General features: G+C 43.8%; 1 protein-coding gene across 1 annotated transcript; it reads left to right on the top strand.

The window, feature by feature from the left end:
- The first annotated feature begins 12,890 nt into the window (after positions 1-12,890).
- LOC127307458 (uncharacterized) lies at positions 12,891-18,419 on the top strand. Its single transcript, XM_051338189.2, has 5 exons — positions 12,891-13,804; positions 14,599-14,805; positions 15,351-15,380; positions 15,461-16,573; positions 17,648-18,419. Exons 1-5 carry the CDS (start codon positions 13,316-13,318, stop codon positions 18,197-18,199), a joined length of 2,391 nt encoding a protein of 796 aa, XP_051194149.1. The 5' UTR covers positions 12,891-13,315; the 3' UTR covers positions 18,200-18,419.
- The last annotated feature ends 2,115 nt before the right edge of the window (positions 18,420-20,534 follow it).

The raw sequence follows: 20,534 nt of genomic DNA, 5'->3' as shown, positions 1-20,534 counted from the left end.
GGTGCCATCGCCAATGCACAAGAGCCAAGGTCACACAAGAGGCTGAAGCATATCAAGCTGCGTTACCACTCGATTCGCGAGTACATCGAAGATGGAGAAGTAAAGATTTGCAAAGTACACACTGATCTGAATGTAGCAGATCCGTTGACTAAAGCTCTCCCTAGGGCAAAGCATGACCAACACCAGAATGCCATGGGTGTTAGGTATATTACAATGTAATCTAGATTATTGACTCTAGTGCAAGTGGGAGACTGAAGGAGATATGCCCTAGAGGCAATAATAAAGTGGTTATTATTTATATATTTGTGTTTATGATAAATGTTTATATGCATGCTATAATTGTATTAACCGAAACATTAGTACATGTGTGATATGTAGACAACAAGAAGTCCCTAGTATGCCTCTTAAACTAGCTTGTTGATTAATGGATGTTTAGTTTCATAATCATGAACATTGGATGTTATTAATAACAAGGTTATATCATTATATGAATGATGTAATGGACACACCCAATTAAGCGTAGCATAAGATCTCGTCATTAAGTTATTTGCTATAAGCTTTTGATACATAGTTACCTAGTCCTTATGACCATGAGATCATGTAAATCACTTATACCGGAAAGGTACTTTGATTACACCAAACGCCACTACGTAAATGGGTGGTTATAAAGGTGGGATTAAGTATCCGGAAAGTATGAGTTGAGGCATATGGATCAACAGTGGGATTTGTCCATCCCGATGACGGATAGATATACTCTGGGCCCTCTCGGTGGAATGTCGTCTAATGTCTTGCAAGCATATGAATAAGTTCATAAGAGACCACATACCACGGTACGAGTAAAGAGTACTTGTCAGGAGACGAGGTTGAACAAGGTATAGAGTGATACCGAAGATCAAACCTCGGACAAGTAAAAATATCGCGTGACAAAGGGAATTGGTATTGTATGTGAATGGTTCATTCGATCACTAAAGTCATCGTTGAATATGTGGGAACCATTATGGATCTCTAGATCCCGCTAATTGTTATTGGTCGGAGTGAGTACTCAACCATGTCCGCATAGTTCACGAACCGTAGGGTGACACACTTAAAGTTGGATGTTGAAATGGTAGAACTTGAATATGGAATGGAGTTCGAATATTTGTTCGGAGTCCCGGATGAGATCCCGGACATCACGAGGAGTTCCGGAATGGTCCGGAGAATAAGATTCATATATAGGATGTCATTTTATGTGAATTAAAATGATGCGGAAGGTTCTATGGAAGGTTCTAGAAAAGTCCGGAAGAAACCACCAAGGAAGGTGGAGTCCCGGAGGGACTCCACCTCCATGGCCGGCCAACCCTAGTGGGGGAGGAGTCCCAAGTGGACTCCCCCAAGGGGGGCCGGCCACCCCCTCCATGGAAGGTGGAACTCCCACCTCTAGTGGGAGTCCTAGCTTGGGTAGGTTTCCCTATCATATGGAAGGTTTTGGGTTCGTGTCTTATTCGGAGACTTGTAGTCCAACCCTTGGGGCTTCCACCTATATAATGAGGGACAAGGGGAGGGGGCCGGCCACCTCAAGACCACAAGCTGGCCGCACCCCTCAAGTGGCCGGCCACCCCCTCCCAAACCTTAGCCGCCCCCTCTCCTCCATAGCTCCCGCGTGCTTTAGCGAAGCTCCGCCGGAGTTCTCCACCACCACCGACACCACACCGTCGTGCTGTCGGATTTAAGAGGAGCTACTACTTCCGCTTCCCGCTGGAATGGGAGGTGGACGTCGTCTTCATCAACAACCGAACGTGTGACCGAGTACGGAGGTGCTGCCCGTTCGTGGCGGCGGAGGGATCGTGATCAAGATCTTCTACGTGCTTTTGCAAGCGGCAAGTGAACGTCTACCGCAGCAACAAGAGCCTCCTCTTGTAGTCTTTGGAATCTCTTCAAGGGTGAGACTCGATAAACCCCTCGTTGCTACCGTCTTCTAGATTGCATCTTGGCTTGGATTGCGTGTTCGCAGTAGGAAATTTTTTGTTTTCTATGCAACGTTATCCTACAGTTGGGAGTAGTTGTTAAGTAGAAAATGCCAGCTGGGAGCGGGGGTTAGGGTTTTTTTATATGGGCCCTTGCAAAAGTGGGTCACATTTGCATAAATGGCCCATGGAGCCCCCCCAATTTTTCATTTCCCAGTAAAATAAACATGGCCAATTTTGGCAAAATGTTGTTACTTAGAAACATAAACTAGTTATTACTAATTAAAAATATACACTCATTAATCATCAATAATGCTAATAGATACATCATCTAAAGTATCCCTAATTAGCCTCTAGATATTTGGGCATACCCTCATAGGTTCCACAAATCGCCTCTAGTGAATGCCCAAGTCCCACCGTGGCTGCCTCACTTGCTTCCATCTCCAACTCCTCTAACCCGAGTAATCACTCACTTCTTTAATTAGTTACCTTCCATATTTGGACCAATCCTCGTTGTAGTTGATTCGAGTGTGGCCAATCAATCTATAACAGGTACGCACACGTTGGGGTTAAGAAGTGACAACCATAGAACATATGACTGGTGTGCTTGCCCTCAAATGTGGCGAGTTTGGGCGGAAATTTAGTAGACAAACATGTTCTTTTGTAGTGATAAGCCATAGGGACACCGTTCCAGCCCGGGTCATAGATCCACTACGACACTACATCTTCCTGAGAAAATCCCAAATTATACGGTTCATGATACCGGTTTTTCTTGTATCAAGAAAAAAGTAACTTACATACCCGCCCCATCTGACGTTGCATATTTGAGTCGCCATCAGGAACTAGGACGGTCACCACCGCCGCTGCTGCCGCTCACCGCCCAGGAAGCTTTCGGGAAGGAGTACGAGATATAGATTTAAGGCAAAGAAAGGCTCGACCAGGAGGTGGTGGGTCAAACTAGTCATTGAGACATGCCTGACCAGCCAGCGAAATGCGGTTGATTATTCTCTAGCATGAGATCCATAATTAACTTCGCTCACAATCCATGACATACTAATAGGTGCCTCCCTTAACCCGCCGCAGCATTAAATGGCGCCAGGCTTGCCAGCCACCTTCCACGGTGTATTTTTCTACCGGTATGGGATCTAACACGGCAAAAATTTGTGTGTGCCATCCTTACCTTCCGTCGGGAATGCCCATTCACCAAAGAAAAAACTTTTGCAGATGACTACGACTTGTTTCATCCAAAATATTCGTCCGGTTAGGTTTTTTTTAGTGAAAATAGTCCAGATAGACTTAGCAAAAAAGGGTTTAGTTTCCCTATTTCGAATGTTAGTCAAACTGCCCAGGTTATATTTGTTTTGGAGAGTTGAACTTGCCTCCTAGCAGACTATGAAATACTTGGAAACCTTGGTGTTGGGTTGTGAAGGAGCCACGAGTTTGTGAAGGCTAGAGATCTCGCCTAGTATGTGTGAATATCTAACTCTTAGTGGTTATCGTGGACTTGGTGTCCTAGCTCAAGGAGGGATAAGTGGTTTATGACAATAAGGACTTAATATCCTTCGGAATTCGTGTATGAGCCTCCTACAACAAGGACACATGATAGAACCACTAGTAGGAAAAACCTCATCAGTGGCGCACCAAAAAAACATTCTGTGGAGCATGTGTGGTGCGCCACAGAATTCTCGCCACAAAAATAAGGATTCTGTGGCGCACCTGCCCATGCGCCACAGAAAGTCTTATTTCTGTGGCGCATCGGGCGGTGGTGCGCCACAGAAACAGAAAATCTTATTTCTGTGGCGCACCACCGCCGGTGCGCCACATATTTTTTTTAATTTCAAAAAAAGTGGCGGCCAGATCTAGATCTAGATCTAGATCTGGGGCCGCCGAATTTTATTTTTATTTTTCTGGAAGGTCACCGGAGGTGGGTGGTTGGTTGCGTGGGTGGGGTGGATGGGGTGGGTGGGTGGGTGGAGGATGAGGCCGGCCGGAGGAGGAGGAGGTGGTGGAATAGGAGGAGGTGGAGGAGGAGGAGGAGGAGGAGGTGGTGGTGGTGGTAGAGGAGGAGCTGGTAGAGGAGGAGGAGGAGGAGGTGGTGGTGGTGGTGGTTGTTGTTGTCGCTGGAGGAGGAGGAGAAGGTGGTTGTTGTGGAGGAGGTGGTCGCCGGAGGAGGTGTTGGTCGTGGTCGCCGGAGGAGGTCGCCGGAGTAGGTCACCGGAGTTGTTCGCCGGAGTTGGTCGCCGGTGGAGGAGAGGAGAAGTGGAGAAGTGGAGGAGAGGAAGAGAAGAGGAGATGAGGAGAAGAGGAGAAGTGGAGAAGGGGAGAAGTGGAGAAGGGGAGAAGGGGAGAAGTGGAGAAGGGAGAAATGGAGGAGAGAAGAAGAAGTGGGCGCCAGAAATTTCAAATTGTGAACGTTAATTCTGTGACGCATGGGCACTTGGTGCGCCACATTTTTTTTTTGTATTTTGCAGCAAAAAATCTTTAACTGCCTGTAACTTTTTACTCTTTTGGAATTTTGAGATTCTAAAAATTGTCCAACCGGGCAAGCCCCGGTGAATTCGGATGTAGATTTTTCGTGGGAACATTTATGCGTTTTTTTTTAGTTCGTATGCAACCAGAAATCCAGTTTGATGATTTTCCCACGCAATTTTGCAAAAAAAGTCGAAATTATTGTTTGTTAATTCTCAATGGTAAAAGATGACATAATACATGGGCATCTTGAAGGAATTTATTTTTTGAAATTTTTATCTTTTTTTTATTTTTTAAAGAGGTAAAAAAGGCGATCCACGGGGGGGGGGGGGGGGGTGGAGTTGCGTGGGGAGCCAAAAAAAGTTCTGTGGCGCATGGAACTCATGTGCGCCACAGAAATGTGTAGTTTCTGTGGCGCACCATCCCACGTGCGTGATACGTCTCCGACGTATCGATAATTTCTTATGTTCCATGCCACATTATTGATGTTATCTACATGTTTTATGCACACTTTATGTCATATTCGTGCATTTTCTGGAACTAACCTATTAACAAGATGCCGAAGTGCCGATTCTTTGTTTTTCATTGTTTTTGGTTTCGTAAATCCTAGTAAGGAAATATTCTCGGAATTGGACGAAATCAAAGCCCAGGGGCCTATTTTCTCACGAAGCTTCCAGAAGTCCGAAGGAGAGACGAAGAGGGGCCACGGAGGGGCCACACCCTAGGGCGGCGCGGCCCCCCCCTTGGCCGCGCCGGCCTGTGGTGTGGGGCCCCCGTGCCGCCTCTTGACCTGCCCTTCCGCCTATAAAAAGTCTCCGTGACGAAACCCCCGATCTGAGAGCCACGATACGGAAAACCTTCCGAGACGCCGCCGCCGCCGATCCCATCTCGGGGATCCAGGAGATCGCCTCCGGCACCCTGCCGGAGAGGGGAATCATCTCCCGGAGGACTCTACGCCGCCATGGTCGCCTCCGGTGTGATGTGTGAGTAGTCTACCCCTGGACTATGGGTCCATAGCAGTAGCTAGATGGTTGTCTTCTCCCCATTGTGCTATCATTGTCGGATCTTGTGAGCTGCCTAACATGATCAAGATCATCTATCTGTAATTCTATATGTTGCGTTTGTTGGGATCCGATGAATAGAGAATACTTGTTATGTTGATTATCAAAGTTATATCTATGTGTTGTTTATGATCTTGCATGCTCTCCGTTATTAGTAGATGCTCTGGCCAAGTTGATGCTAGTAACTCCAAGAGGGAGTATTTATGCTCGATAGTGGGTTCATGTCTCCGTGAATCTGGAGGGGTGACAAGAACCTCTAAGGTTATGGATGTGTTGTTGCCACTAGGGATAAAACATTAGTGCTATGTTCAAGGATGTAGTCACTAGTTACATTACGCGCAATACTTAATGCAATTGTCTCATTGTTAGCAACTTAATACCGGAGGGGTTCGGATGATAACCTGAAGGTGGACTTTTAGGCATAGATGCTGTTGGATGACGGTCTATGTACTTTGTGGTAATGCCCAATTAAATCTCACTATACTCATCATGATATGTATGTGCATGGTCAGGCTCTCTTTATTTGTCAATTGCCCAAGCGTAATTTGTTCACCCAACATGCTGTTCGTCTTATGGGAGAGACACCTCTAGTGAACTGTGGACCCCGGTCCAATTCTCTTTACTGAAATACAATCTACTGCAATACTTGTTCTACTGTTTTCTGCAAACAATCATCTTCCACACAATACGGTTAACTCTTTGTTACAGCAAGCCGGTGAGATTGACAACCTCACTGTTTCGTTGGGGCAAAGTACTTTGGTTGTGTTGTGCAGGTTCCACGTTGGCGCCGGAATCACTGGTGTTGCGCCGCACTACATCTCGCCGCCATCAACCTTCAACGTGCTTCTTGACTCCTACTGGTCTGATTAAACCTTGGTTTCTTACTGAGGGAAACTTGCCGCTGTGCGCATCACACCTTCCTCTTGGGGTTCCCAACGGACGTGCCAACCACACGCATCAAGCAAATTTACGGCGCCGTTGCCGGGAGATCAAGACACGCTGCAAGGGGAGTCTCCACTTCTCAATCTCTTTACTTTGTTTTTGTCTTGCTTAGTTTTATTTACTACTTTGTTTGCTGCACTAAATCAAAATACAAAAAAAATTAGTTGCTAGTTTTACTTTATTTGCTATCTTGTTTGCTATATCAAAAACACAAAAAAATTTAGTTTACTTGCATTTACTTTATCTAGTTTGCTTTATTTACTACTACTAAAATGAGTAATCCTGAAGTTGAAGTTCGCACGTTTAAGCAACGAGGGGGAGAATGTTTGAGAGATGCTTGGTATAGAATTAGCGATGCTCATAATAGATGCACTAAGAAGCACTCCACCATTATTTTACTCAGGAATTTTTATGTTGGTATCTCTAGCTGGAATAGATATGTTCTTGATAGTCTCGCAAAAGGTGACTTCCTAAGTACTCCTGCATTAGAAGCTAGTTGCATTATTGAGAGCTTATTTGGAATACCCCTGTTGATAAAGTTAAAACTGAAATCTCTCTTGAAGATGTTATGAAAAAATTGGAAACCATAGAGAAAATTTTTCCAAGTATTGAAGCTAAATTGAAAATATTACTTGATAAAACTGATGAACTAGATAAATCCTTAGGAGGAATTGATGAAAGAATTAGTGTCCTAGGAACTAATGCTGTCCATGATGATCAAATCAATAGGATTGACGAACTTGAAAAAGCTATGGGAACCTTGGGTTCAACATTTTCTTCTCTTAAATATAAGGAGAAAGCTTATGTGGGTAAGGAGCAAAAGTTTATGTATGTCTCTAAAGTGCCTAGACCAAAGAAGTATTATTATAGGCCTAAAATTGACAAAGCCCTTAGTACCACTATGGATGGGGGAGCTCATGATAACAATGCACCATCTCTTGATAATACTTGATACACACTTTCTGCGCCTAGCTGAAAGGCGTTAAAGAAAAGCGCTTATGGGAGACAACCCATGTTTTTACCTACAGTACTTTGTTTTTATTTTGTGTCTTGGAAGTTGTTTACTACTGTAGCAACCTCTCCTTATCTTAGTTTTGTGTTTTGTTGTGCCAAGTTAAGCCGTTGATAGAAAAGTAAGTACTAGATTTGGATTACTGCACAGTTCCAGATTTCTTTGCTGTCACGAATCTGAGTCCACCTCCCTGTAGGTAGCTCAGAAAATTAAGCCAATTTACGTGCATGATCCTCAGATATGTACGCAACTTTCATTAAATTTGAGCATTTTCATTTGAGCAAGTCTGGTGCCATTTTAAAATTCGTCAATACGAACTGTTCTGTTTTGACAGATTCTGCCTTTTATTTCGCATTGCCTCTTTCGCTATGTTGGATGAATTTCTTTGATCCATTAATGTCCAGTAGCATTATGCAATGTCCAGAAGTGTTAAGAATGATTGTGTCACCTCTGAATATGTCAATTTATATTGTGCACTAACCCTCTAATGAAGTTGTTTCGAGTTTGGTGTGGAGGAAGTTTTCAAGGATCAAGAGAGGAGTATGATGCAACATGATCAAGGAGAGTGAAAGCTCTAAGCTTGGGGATGCACCCGGTGGTTCACCCCTGCATATTCTAAGAAGACTCAAGCGTCTAAGCTTGGGGATGCCCAAGGCATCCCCTTCTTCATCGACAACATTATCATGTTCCTCCCCTGAAACTATATTTTTATTCCATCACATCTTATGTGCTTTTTCTTGGAGCGTCGGTTTGTTTTTGTTTTTTGTTTTGTTTGAATAAAATGGATCCTAGCATTCACTTTATGGGAGAGAGACACGCTCCGCTGTAGCATATGGACAAGTGTGTCCTTGGTTTCTACTCATAGTATTCATGGCGAAGTTTCTCCTTCGTTAAATTGTTATATGGTTGGAATTGGAAAATGATACATGTAGTAATTGCTATAAATGTCTTGGGTAATGTGATACTTGGCAATTGTTGTGCTCATGTTTAAGCTCTTGCATCATATGCTTTGCACCCATTAATGAAGAAATACATAGAGCATGCTAAAATTTGGTTTGCATATTTGGTTTCTCTAAGGTCTAGATAATTTCTAGTTTTGAGTTTGAACAACAAGGAAGACGGTGTAGAGTCTTATAATGTTTTCAATATGTCTTTTATGTGAGTTTTGCTGCACCGGTTCATCCTTGTGTTTGTTTCAAATAAGCCTTGCTAGCCTAAACCTTGTATCGAGAGGGAATACTTCTCATGCATCCAAAATACTTGAGCCAACCACTATGCCATTTGTGTCCACCATACCTACCTATACTACATGGTATTTTTCCGCCATTCCAAAGTAAATTGCTTGAGTGCTACCTTTAAAATTCCATCATTCACCTTTGCAATATATAGCTCATGGGACAAATAGCTTAAAAACTATTGTAGTATTGAATATGTAATTATGCACTTTATCTCTTATTAAGTTGCTTGTTGTGCGATAACCATGTTCACTGGGGACGCCATCAACTTTTCATTGTTGAATTTCATGTGAGTTGCTATGCATGTCCGTCTTGTCTGAAGTAAGAGAGATCTACCACCATATGGTTAAGCATGCATATGTTAGAGAAGAACATTGGGCCGCTAACTAAAGCCATGATCCATGGTGGAAGTTTCAGTTTTGGACAACAATCCTCAAATCTCAAATGAGAAAATTATTAATTGTTGGTATATGCTTATGCATAAAAGAGGAGTCCATTATCTGTTGTCTATGTTGTCCCGGTATGGATGTCTAAGTTGAAGAATAATCAATAGCGAGAAATCCAATGCGAGCTTTCTCCTTAGACCTTTGTACAGGCGGCATAGAGGTACCCCTTTGTGACACTTGGTAAAAACAATGCATTGTGATGATCCGGTAGTCCAAGCTAATTAGGACAAGGTGCGGGCACTATTAGTACACTATGCATGAGGCTTGCAACTTATAAGATATAATTTACATGATGCATATGCTTTATTACTACCGTTGACAAAATTGTTTCATGTTTTCAAAATCAAAGCTCTAGCACAAATATAGCAATCGATGCTTTTCCTCTATGGAGGACTATTCTTTTACTTTCAATGTTGAGTCAGTTCACCTATCTCTCTCCACCTCAAGAAGCAAACACTTGTGTGAACTGTGCATTGATTCCTACATACTTGCTTATTGCATCTATTATATTACTCTATGTTGACAATATCCATGAGATATACATGTTACAAGTTGAAAGCAACCGCTGAAACTTAATCTTCTTTTGTGTTGCTTCAATGCCTTTACTTTGAATTATTGCTTTATGAGTTAACTCTTATGCAAGACTTATTGATGCTTGTCTTGAAGTGCTATTCATGAAAAGTCTTTGCTATATGATTCACTTGTTTACTCATGTCATATACATTGTTTCGATCGCTGCATTCACTACATATGCTTTACAAATAGTATGATCAAGATTATGATGGCATGTCACTCCGTAAATTATCCGTGTTATCGTTCTACCTGCTGGGACGAGCAGAACTAAGCTTGGGGATGCTGATACGTCTCGACGTATCGATAATTTCTTATGTTCCATGCCACATTATTGATGTTATCTACATGTTTTATGCACACTTTATGTCATATTCGTGCATTTTCTCGGAACTAACCTATTAACAAGATGCCGAAGTGCCGATTCTTTGTTCTGCTGTTTTTGGTTTCAGAAATCCTAGTAAGGAAATATTCTCGGAATTGGACGAAATCAAAGCCCGGGGGCCTATTTTCTCACGAAGCTTCCGAAGTCCGAAGGAGAGACGAAGAGGGGCCACGGAGGGCCACACCCTAGGGCGGCGTGGCCCCCCTTGGCCGCACCGGCCTGTGGTGTGGGGCCCCGTGCCGCCTCTTGACCTGCCCTTCCGCCTATAAAAGTCTTCGTGACGAAACCCCGCACGAGAGCCACGATACGGAAAACCTTCCCGAGACGCCGCCGCCGCCGATCCCATCTCGGGGGATCCGGAGATCGCCTCGGCACCCTGCTGGAGAGGGGAATCATCTCGGAGGACTCTACGCCGCCATGGTCGCCTCCGGTGTGATGTGTGAGTAGTCTACCCCTGGACTATGGGTCCATAGCAGTAGCTAGATGGTTGTCTTCTCCCCATTGTGCTATCATTGTCGGATCTTGTGAGCTGCCTAACATGATCAAGATCATCTATCTGTAATTCTATATGTTGCGTTTGTTGGGATCCGATGAATAGAGAATACTTGTTATGTTGATTATCAAAGTTATATCTATGTGTTGTTTATGATCTTGCATGCTCTCCGTTATTAGTAGATGCTCTGGCCAAGTTGATGCTAGTAACTCCAAGAGGGAGTATTTATGCTCGATAGTGGGTTCATGTCTCCGTGAATGCGGAGGGATGACAAGAACCTCTAAGGTTATGGATGTCTTTGTTGCCACTAGGGATAAAACATTAGTGCTATGTTCAAGGATGTAGTCACTAGTTACATTACGCGCAATACTTAATGCAATTGTCTGTTGTTAGCAACTTAATACTGGAGGGGGTTCGGATGATAACCTGAAGGTGGACTTTTTAGGCATAGATGCAGTTGGATGACGGTCTATGTACTTTGTCGTAATGCCCAATTAAATCTCGCTATACTCATCATGATATGTATGTGCATGGTCATGCTCTCTTTATTTGTCAATTGCCCAACTGTAATTTGTTCACCCAACATGCTGTTCGTCTTATGGGAGAGACACCTCTAGTGAACTGTGGACCCCGGTCCAATTCTCTTTACTGAAATACAATCTACTGCAATACTTGTTCTACTGTTTTCTGCAAACAATCATCTTCCACACAATACGGTTAACTCTTTGTTACAGCAAGCCGGTGAGATTGACAACCTCACTGTTTCGTTGGGGCAAAGTACTTTGGTTGTGTTGTGCAGGTTCCACGTTGGCGCCGGAATCACTGGTGTTGCGCCGCACTACATCTCGCCGCCATCAACCTTCAACGTGCTTCTTGACTCCTACTGGTCCGATTAAACCTTGGTTTCTTACTGAGGGAAACTTGCCGCTGTGCGCATCACACCTTCCTCTTGGGGTTCCCAACGGACGTGCCAACCACACGCATCAGTGCGCCACAGAAAGTCTTAATTCAGTGCCGCACCAGGACTAGTGCGCCACAGAATGCCTTATTTCTGTGGCGCACGTGATCCTGTGTGCCACAGAAATAGTGAAACCAATGATTGGAGCTGGCCCCACCCAATTTCTGTGGCATCCATGGTGCGCCACAAAATTAAGCTATTTCTGTGGCGCACCGTGCCTGGTGCGCCACAAAATAACTTTCTGTGGCGCATTTTTTGTGGTGCGCCACAGAACTAAGCTCCACCTATAAGCGTTTTTCTACTAGTGAACCAACTATCCGAACCTCGAGATACATCTTCTAGGTCCTTTACATTCATCCAATCTACTTTTCCACAAGTATGCTCTTTGTAACTTGCAAGCTTAGATTTTTTTTTAAGCAAAGAAGTACAAAAAGAAATTGTTAAAATCAACCGACTTTCACTAATTTTAAAACATTGCCTATTCAACGCTCTCTAGTTGACGTACATGTTCTTCTACACCCGATGGTTCCCGCATGCTCATAAGTCTTGCAGAAAACGCAACATCGCAAAGGTAGCAAGATAGAACACTCGAAGGTTTTGGATCAAAATTACAAGTTATGAGGAACATTGTGCTAGTAGTCTCGAAAATATATGCTTTAAGGTTCTAGTCCTAACATAGCACTCTCTAAAATAGAGTTGGACAAGAATGCCAATTGTGTGGTCGAAGGTTCCAGATCAACTTGGAAGTGCGAGACATATACATGCGAATGCATAGGCAATGAACATCACTTAGCTTGACACTTTTGGGGAGCTATTCCAAGCGGTCCTGCTAGAATGAAAGGAAATGCAAAAATTGAGTTTCATGCCATTTAATCATCCTCACCGATTTAGAGTTACGGTACATAGTGTGTCATGTTTCTGAGAATGCATATTTGTGGAAAAATAGAGAAAGTTGTTGGATACTTTGAGGAATCTTTAGTGTTTTACAAAGGCTCATTTCCCTCATGTTTGATAAGAAAATTCTGATGTTATATTGTTCATAGGAGCAATCCCTTTTCTCGATTTTTAGGGGTCAATGACTTATTCCAACTAGCAAATTGTAATAACAACTGCAACACTTGAACAAGTGATTAGTTGCTTAATTTCCTAGCCATAAATCATGTAAATTCATCGATGCACTTTCCGTCTCCTCCTTTTGGTGATTAATAATTAAAGCTCACAAATAAATTATACAGTAAAAGTGTTGCTAAAACTCAACACTAAATCGCTCTATCCAAACAACCACACTTATCAGCCTTCCTTCACCAAATTTCCATCATATGTTGAGATGAGCTTCTCCATTCCATCCACCGAATTTCTTAGCCAGAGCCTCTCAGAAACTAAAGGAGATCTCTTATCCAAGTCCAGGATAGGATTGCAGATGAACCCAGTCAACCACGATACCCGTCCCCAAAAAAAGTAATCCAAAAACAAACAAAAAAGTTGCGAATAGGCTGTGAGGCTCAACAAACTTACAGATAGTATAGGCTCCTTGGAACAACCAAAAGACCAAACTCCAAGCAAAATCACTTCTCTTCCTCCCCCTTCCCCAAGCGGCGGCCTCCGATCTCTATTCCCCACTGCCTCCGATCCGGCGACCCTTCTCCGACCTCTTTGGAGGGGAAAGCTCGTCGTTTCTTGGCTTTCCGGCGGAAAGATCCCAGGCTTCCGTCGGCAAGATCACGGTGTTACAGCCCGTAAAGGAAACAAACCGCGATCTCGGGACGACAGACCCGGGCTCCCGGCGGCTGCTTCGCGGTCGATGCGATCGCTTGACGTGGCGGGGGCGGATCAGCACAACCGCAAGAAACCGCGCCTCCAGACGGAGATGCCCCTCGCCGACTCCCTCGTCGCCGGCAGCAGCGCCGGCGGCTGCGGAGGCAATGAGGAATCCACTGGGTGTCTCAGCATGAGGGTGGAGGATATCGTGCAGCATCCTCTGCCAGGCTACGAGTCGCCGGTGGCGCTCAGCTTTAGCCCCGACGACCGGCGAGTGGCCTTCTTGTACAGCCCCGACGGCACACTCCACCGCAAGGCCTTCACCTTCGACCCAGCAAAGCGCCGCCAGGAGCTTCTGTTCGCCCCGCCTGACGGCGGCGGGCTCGAGGAGGGCAATCTATCTGCCGAGGAGCGGCTGCGCCGCGAGCGTTCCCGGGAGCGCGGCCTTGGGGTCACACGCTACGAGTGGCGTGCCCGTCGGTCTGCCGCCCCCTCTTCTCGTGCCGGCATTGTCGTGCCTCTCCCATCCGGGGTTCGTAATTTCCCTACAACTTTCTGCTGCTACTTCACTGCATAACTTGAGTTTGGTTACTAGTCCCGGTTGATTTGATGCCGAATAAGCTAATTGATTGAAACTAAGCTGATTGATATTGTATCTTGCTGATTTCTTTCTAACTCTATAGCAATTTACAGAAAGACAGAGTTCAATCCACTGGTCTCTGCAGATTTGTGCTTGTGATCTTGCACGATCTATTCATGTGTAGTACCACATATTGTATTGGTGCATTAGGAAGCTGACATACGCCACTGCTATGCGTAGAATCAAATTTTCTCACGATGGATGTATGCCGCACACTAGGACATCAGAATTGTGTAGATACTGGCAATCGTACGTAGAGTAGTCCTATCTGAATATTGGTTGCATAAGATTGTAAAGGTCATATTGCCTTGCTCGGTACTGTTAAAACCCAGTGCAGGATTGAATAGAGAAATACTCCCTCTGTTTCCTTTTATAAGATGTTTTGGCAAGCCAACTAAGCCTGCCAAAACGTCTTATAAAAGGGAACAGAGGAAGTATCACAGAACAAAAGAAGAAAAAAATCGGGTGGATGAAGAAGAATTTGGATAGGAATCAGTTAACTGGGGAGAGAGTTTGCATTGATTTTCTTCATTGTTAATCTGGCATTGCTGCATTGCACAGAAATGCCTTGTATTGTGCATATCCTGATATTGATATAGTTTTAATGCTTCTGAAAATACTTGTACATCTGGGAGATAGTTGATTTGTAAGAGATGTATAATTGTACTTTGTGCTTTTTTTAACAGGTTTACTTCCAGGATTTATCTGGCTCTGAACCAGTACTCATGCTACAAAGTTCTTCCACATCACCAATTATTGACCCACATCTATCTCCAGACGGAACCATGATTGCATATGTCAGGGATGATGAACTGCAGTGCACGATATATAACTTGGGTTTTGGTGATGGGGAAACTAGGCAATTGACCTTCGGTGCAAGAGAGAGTGGAAAGGTAGTTCCTTGGTTCTCTGTTAACAATAGTGTGTTAATACGAGCATATTCGCACTTGCTGTGTGTTACCATCTCCAAGTTTTGTTCAGCATGCAGCAAAATATTGTACCATATTGACTCCTAGATCCTTCTTTATGCTTGGCTGTTGAGATGTAACTCGACATGACTATGCTTCAAACTGAAACTGTATACTAATAATTTATCACAACATGTGTAATCATTAATAGTTGTAGTTCAAATATTCCATGTCAGCTCTTGTTACCATGGCCTTTTTATTTGAGGTTAATATTAAGCCTGCCACGAAAATAAGATAAAGCCAGGGCCAATCAGCTGGCTTATGTTTGGGCTTAACTGAAAGCTAGCAAGCTTAAATTCACCCCCTTAAGCTGCCAAAAAAATGAGTGTCCATCCCCTTCCACCAATAATTCGTCATCATCATTAACAGCATGCATGTTCTTTCGCTAACAGTATTCTTACAACTGTACATACAGGGGAAGTGCGGAAAAACTCCAAATTTAACTGTTTGTATTTGTTCTATCTTTTCAGGTGCATGGACTTGCTGAGTATATTGCACAGGTACTCACCATGACCCATCAGCATTGGTATGAGTTTTTTTTTGATGATTGCTATCTAATGAGTTGCGTTCCTCACTTTAGGAAGAGATGGAAAGGAAGATGGGATTCTGGTGGTCTCCTGATAGTAAACACCTTGCATTTACTGAAGTAGATTCATCTACCATTCCACTATACAGAATTATGCATCAGGGCAAAAGTTCTGTTGGTCTAGATGCTCAAGAAGATCATGCTTACCCATTTGCTGGAGCAGCTAATGTTAAAGTTCGTCTTGGAGTTGTTTCTTCTGGTGGAGGAGAGGTAACTTGGATGGATCTCCTTTGTGGAGAATCAAATGGTGCTCATGGTGATGAAGAATATCTAGCTAGAGTTAGCTGGATGCATCATAATGCTCTTGCGGTTCAAGTTCTCAACAGAACCCACACAAAACTTAAGCTACTTAAGTTTGATATTGCCACAGGTAAAAGGGAAGTCTTATTAGAAGAAGAGCATGATATATGGATAACATTACACGATTGTTTCACTCCTCTAGACAATGGAGTGAATAGCAAGCACCCAGGAGGCTTTATTTGGGCCAGTGAGAGTACAGGATTTAGACACTTGTATATTCATGACAAGAATGGTGAGTGCTTAGGGCCTGTCACACAAGGTGATTGGATGGTCGACCAAATTGCTGGTGTCAATGAGAGTTCTGGTCTTGTGTATTTTACTGGAACACTGGATGGACCATTAGAGACAAATCTGTACTATACCAACCTCTTTCCTGATTGGAGCCTTCCACTGCAAACCCCTAAGAGGTTGACCCGTGGCACTGGAAGGCATTCAGTAATTCTTGATCATCAGTTGATAAGGTTTATTGATGTGTATGACTCAGTAAAATCACCACCTGTGATTCGGTTGTGTTCTTTGCTTGATGGAAGTATAATAATGCCTATTTATGAGCAGCCACTGACAGTTCAGCCCCTTAAAAAGTTTCAACAGTTGTCTCCAGAGATGGTCCAGTTTTCAGGAAAGGATGGAACTTCTTTTTATGGTACTCTGTACCTTCCCGATGAGAAGAAATATGGACCGCCTCCCTACAAAACGCTAATAAACGTTTATGGTGGACCCAGTGTCCAGCTCGTTAGTGATTCGTGGATTAGTACAGTCGACATGAGAGCTCAGTATCTTCGAAGTAAGGGGATATTAGTTTGGAAGGTAAATATGCGGTGTTTACTATTATTTTGTTCTGCTTGAGGTAGAGTTATCTACTAGAAGTTCTTTTTTTTTTCCAACGCATTACACATAGGTGAACTTCTTATTAAAAATAGGGACATCAAAAAAGAAAAAAATTACATTAGAGCCAAGCAACTTGCAATGCATATCATATTTTACAAATCACTATCAGTTTCAGAGCTGTTAACTTAAATGTATAAAATATCATTGCTCAGAAATATCAACTCCACTCTAGTACGCTGAATTTCATTGTCCATAACTCTCTATATGTAAATGATTTTCTAAGCATGTGGAAGCATGCTGTTTTCAGTTTTAACAAGATTTGAAAAGAAATACACTAATGCCACATTTGACAAAACCAAAGTATGTTAAAAATAAAAAAATTGTTTATCAAGCATAGAGGGAATATCCAGTTGTTGCATTCACTTCTTGTGGTACTTAGTACCTCATAAAATTGAAAATTTGCTTGGCTGTCTAGCAGTGGTGTATGTAACAAAGAACGGTCGAGTTGCGTACTTAATTTCTGCTGTTAGACACATATTCTCTGTAAAGCTTCGTCAATATATATTTTACTGCATGGAATGCATGTTTCGACTGTTTTTAACAAACTATAGATCCTTCTCTCTCAAAAAACCGTAGAGCTATTGAAGATCTTAGAATGCCAACGGTTTTCAGCACACTTGTACAGTTAAAGTAGCATTCCAATAATATTGGTCAATCTTTGGTTCAAATTTCTTTGCTCTGAGAAGCCTGGGCGATGGCTTAAATTTGGAATGCTATTATTGTACACCTGCTGTGTGGCACACGCACACCCCTAACAATTGAAAACCTTGAAATAATGAGTACATAAATGATAATGCTCCCTCCGATCCATATTACTTAATGCTAAAATGGATGTATCTACAACTAAAATGTGTCTAGATACATCTATATTAGCATCAAGTAATATGAATCGGAGGGAGTATATGAATTAGATGCATATAACTTGCAGTAACGCAGAACCTGTATCTATTAGTTATCTCATGTTAATACTCATGACAATATATATCCTTGCAGATGGACAACCGGGGATCTGCGAGGCGAGGTTTGCATTTTGAGGGACAGCTGAAGTACAACATCGGTCGTGTCGATGCTGAAGATCAACTAACGGGTGCTGAGTGGTTAATAAAGCAAGGCCTTGCGAAGCCTGGCCATATCGGTCTTTATGGCTGGAGCTATGGTGGCTTTCTCTCAGCAATGTGCCTCGCACGGTTCCCTGAAGTGTTCTGCTGCGCAGTGTCTGGTGCCCCGGTGACTGCATGGGACGGGTACGATACCTTTTACACAGAGAAGTACCTGGGACTGCCCTCTGAGAACAGCGATGCTTACGAGTATGGGTCAATCATGCACCATGTGAAGAATCTGAGGGGAAAGCTGCTCCTCGTCCATGGGATGATTGACGAGAACGTGCATTTCAGGCACACGGCTAGGCTCATCAACCGTTTGATGGCGGAACGCAAGCCCTACGAGATCCTCCTCTTTCCCGACGAGAGGCATATGCCACGCCAGCTAGATGACCGGATCTATATGGAGGAGAGGATATTCGATTTTGTAGAGAGAAGCCTGTGAAAGTGGGCAAAATGCGTTGTATAAATCTGCCGTTGCCCTGTGTAACTTTGGCTTGGATAGTTGGTACCATATCCGGGGTTTTATTTCATTTTTCACCATCTGTATTTATGGCGTGAGGGCAGGGACATGCATGATTCTTTTCTGTGATAATGACCGCAGTAGTCAGCTGCTCTGGGTTCAGAGTGAGAGCGTTCTGAATAATCCAATGTTTTTCGTGTGATTTTGGAATTTTACCACCAGCTGCGAAGGGCTTTGTTTGGTCTTTTTGCTACCTACGATCTCGCCTGCCGACTAGGGCGATTGTCATCGTTTGGGAGAGTAGATCATCCTCTTCCAGGGTTTAGCTCTTCGAGTATGCTGCCAGTGCTGCGCAGGACGGACAACAGACCGTCAGACCGTGGCAAGGACTGCCGCTTATCAAAGATGCTATGGCTCATCTCAAAAAAAAAAAAGGAGAGAGATGCTATGGCTAGTGCAGCGTTTGACAGTCTCATCAAGATTCAAGTTGGAGACGGGCAGACGGTCTTAAAAACTTTCTTTTGGAGAGATTGAGTGACGTTGCGCCCTTGGTGCTTGGCCAGGAACACAAGTAATGGTAATGCCAGGATGGTGCAAGCTGGTCTGCATAACAGTAGGTGGATACACAAGGAGCTCTGCAGCTTGCCAAGTTGTGGAGCGAGATCAGCAGGGAAGCTCTTGACCCCGCACTTCCGAACCAGTCCAGCTGGGCAGCTGGCCATGGTCGTCTACATGCCAATATTCAGCTCGATCGATATATAAGGATCAGACTCTCACAAGGATCGACCCGATTCGCTGGAGCAGACTGCATTTGGAAGTGCCGGACTCCATTGAAATGCAAGGTATTCTCATGGCATGGTATACAATACAGCTGTGGACGTCGGATAGAGGGTCAAGGCATGGCTTGAACGATCAGACTGCTCATTGTTACATATATCTGCTGGAGGACACAACGGACCACAGTTTACGCTCGACAGGTTTGTCACACTGCTTCAATGCATCAAGTATTCAAGTGGCCAGCCCTCAAATCACAGATCAGTTGGAAGATTGGTGGCTTACGAGCAGAGCGCACTTTGGCAAAACCCCATCCTCTTTCGTGGCTGAACCGATGGAAAGAGGAATCCAAATTACAATAACTGAGAGCCTGAGACTTGAATCCAAGACGAGCTAGGAAATCCCCATACAATGTAACACCCCCTCGCGTGTTTCTCGTGGAGGCCACCACATGCACAAAAAATCTCACGTATGACTCAAGAGGTCTATTGCAACTGTTTCAACCGGTGAGCTGAAGGTGCTGGATTGGCTCTGACCAAAGCTGATGTCCACATAAGCTTTCATGTTGTCCTCAAGCCTACACTACAAAATATATCCCCATACTCGGTGGATATTTTGGACTGCACACGACCTAGTTGCATGCAAAAGTTTTTGGACGGCGGATGAGCATTCCCGGCAGCAAAAAAAAAAAAAAAAAAAGCCGTCGCATGTATTTCAGTTGTGGTATATCCCATGCCGACGGATAATTTCGACGTAGTCGAGGGAAAAGTTGACTAGCGTTTATTAATGTCGCGGTAGATGAACATAGGCATATATTATCGCATTGTGGATTTGGACCTGACATTTAAACTGGGTCCTACCGTTTTGGCTACTCAAACATGTGTCGGCGACTACTGCGGTCCACCACTGTCCAGCCTATCATTTTAGATCACGCTTAAGTTTATCCACGTCTCGCGCAAATTCACTCCACAATACTCGTCTCCCGAATCTGCAGCGGGTGATGACGGAGATAGTTGAGGCAACCGGCTGATGGCGACACGAAGAAGACGATGGATCGAGTACCAGGGTAATTATGCACTTCGTGTCGATCAATTTCTTCGGTTTGTTTTTATCGGTATCCCCTTTTTGGTCTTCAAGTTCACGAACTTAATTGGCGCTATCTTGCAATGCGGCGTGCCAATATGGATCCATGATCCATCCTTTCAAGGTGTTGTAATGAAGCCCGCCGTATTCAAAACAACATGTTATTGCAAAAGACCACCTCGCAGACATGTCGCATACGATGGCGAGAATAGCGGCCAAGGTTCCTCGGCTGCAACCGAGCAAACCCGCTGAGATGCTGCTACCTGGTGTGGCTCGATGATCAATACTCGCCGCAACTATAGTGTACCTTGTTGGAAACTTGGAATGAAGCGACCAAGAAACCTAGCGGGTTGAACACCCAAGAATACCAAGAGTACCGGGAAGAAGCAAAGCAAAATGCCAAAAAAGAGAGATCACAGATTCACTAGATGGGATTCGAGTAGTGTGCAAGAATGTGATG

This window comes from Lolium perenne, chromosome 6 (assembly GCF_019359855.2).
Source record: "Lolium perenne isolate Kyuss_39 chromosome 6, Kyuss_2.0, whole genome shotgun sequence".
Classification (NCBI taxonomy): domain Eukaryota; kingdom Viridiplantae; phylum Streptophyta; class Magnoliopsida; order Poales; family Poaceae; genus Lolium; species Lolium perenne.
This window is presented reverse-complemented; position numbering and strand designations above follow the sequence as displayed.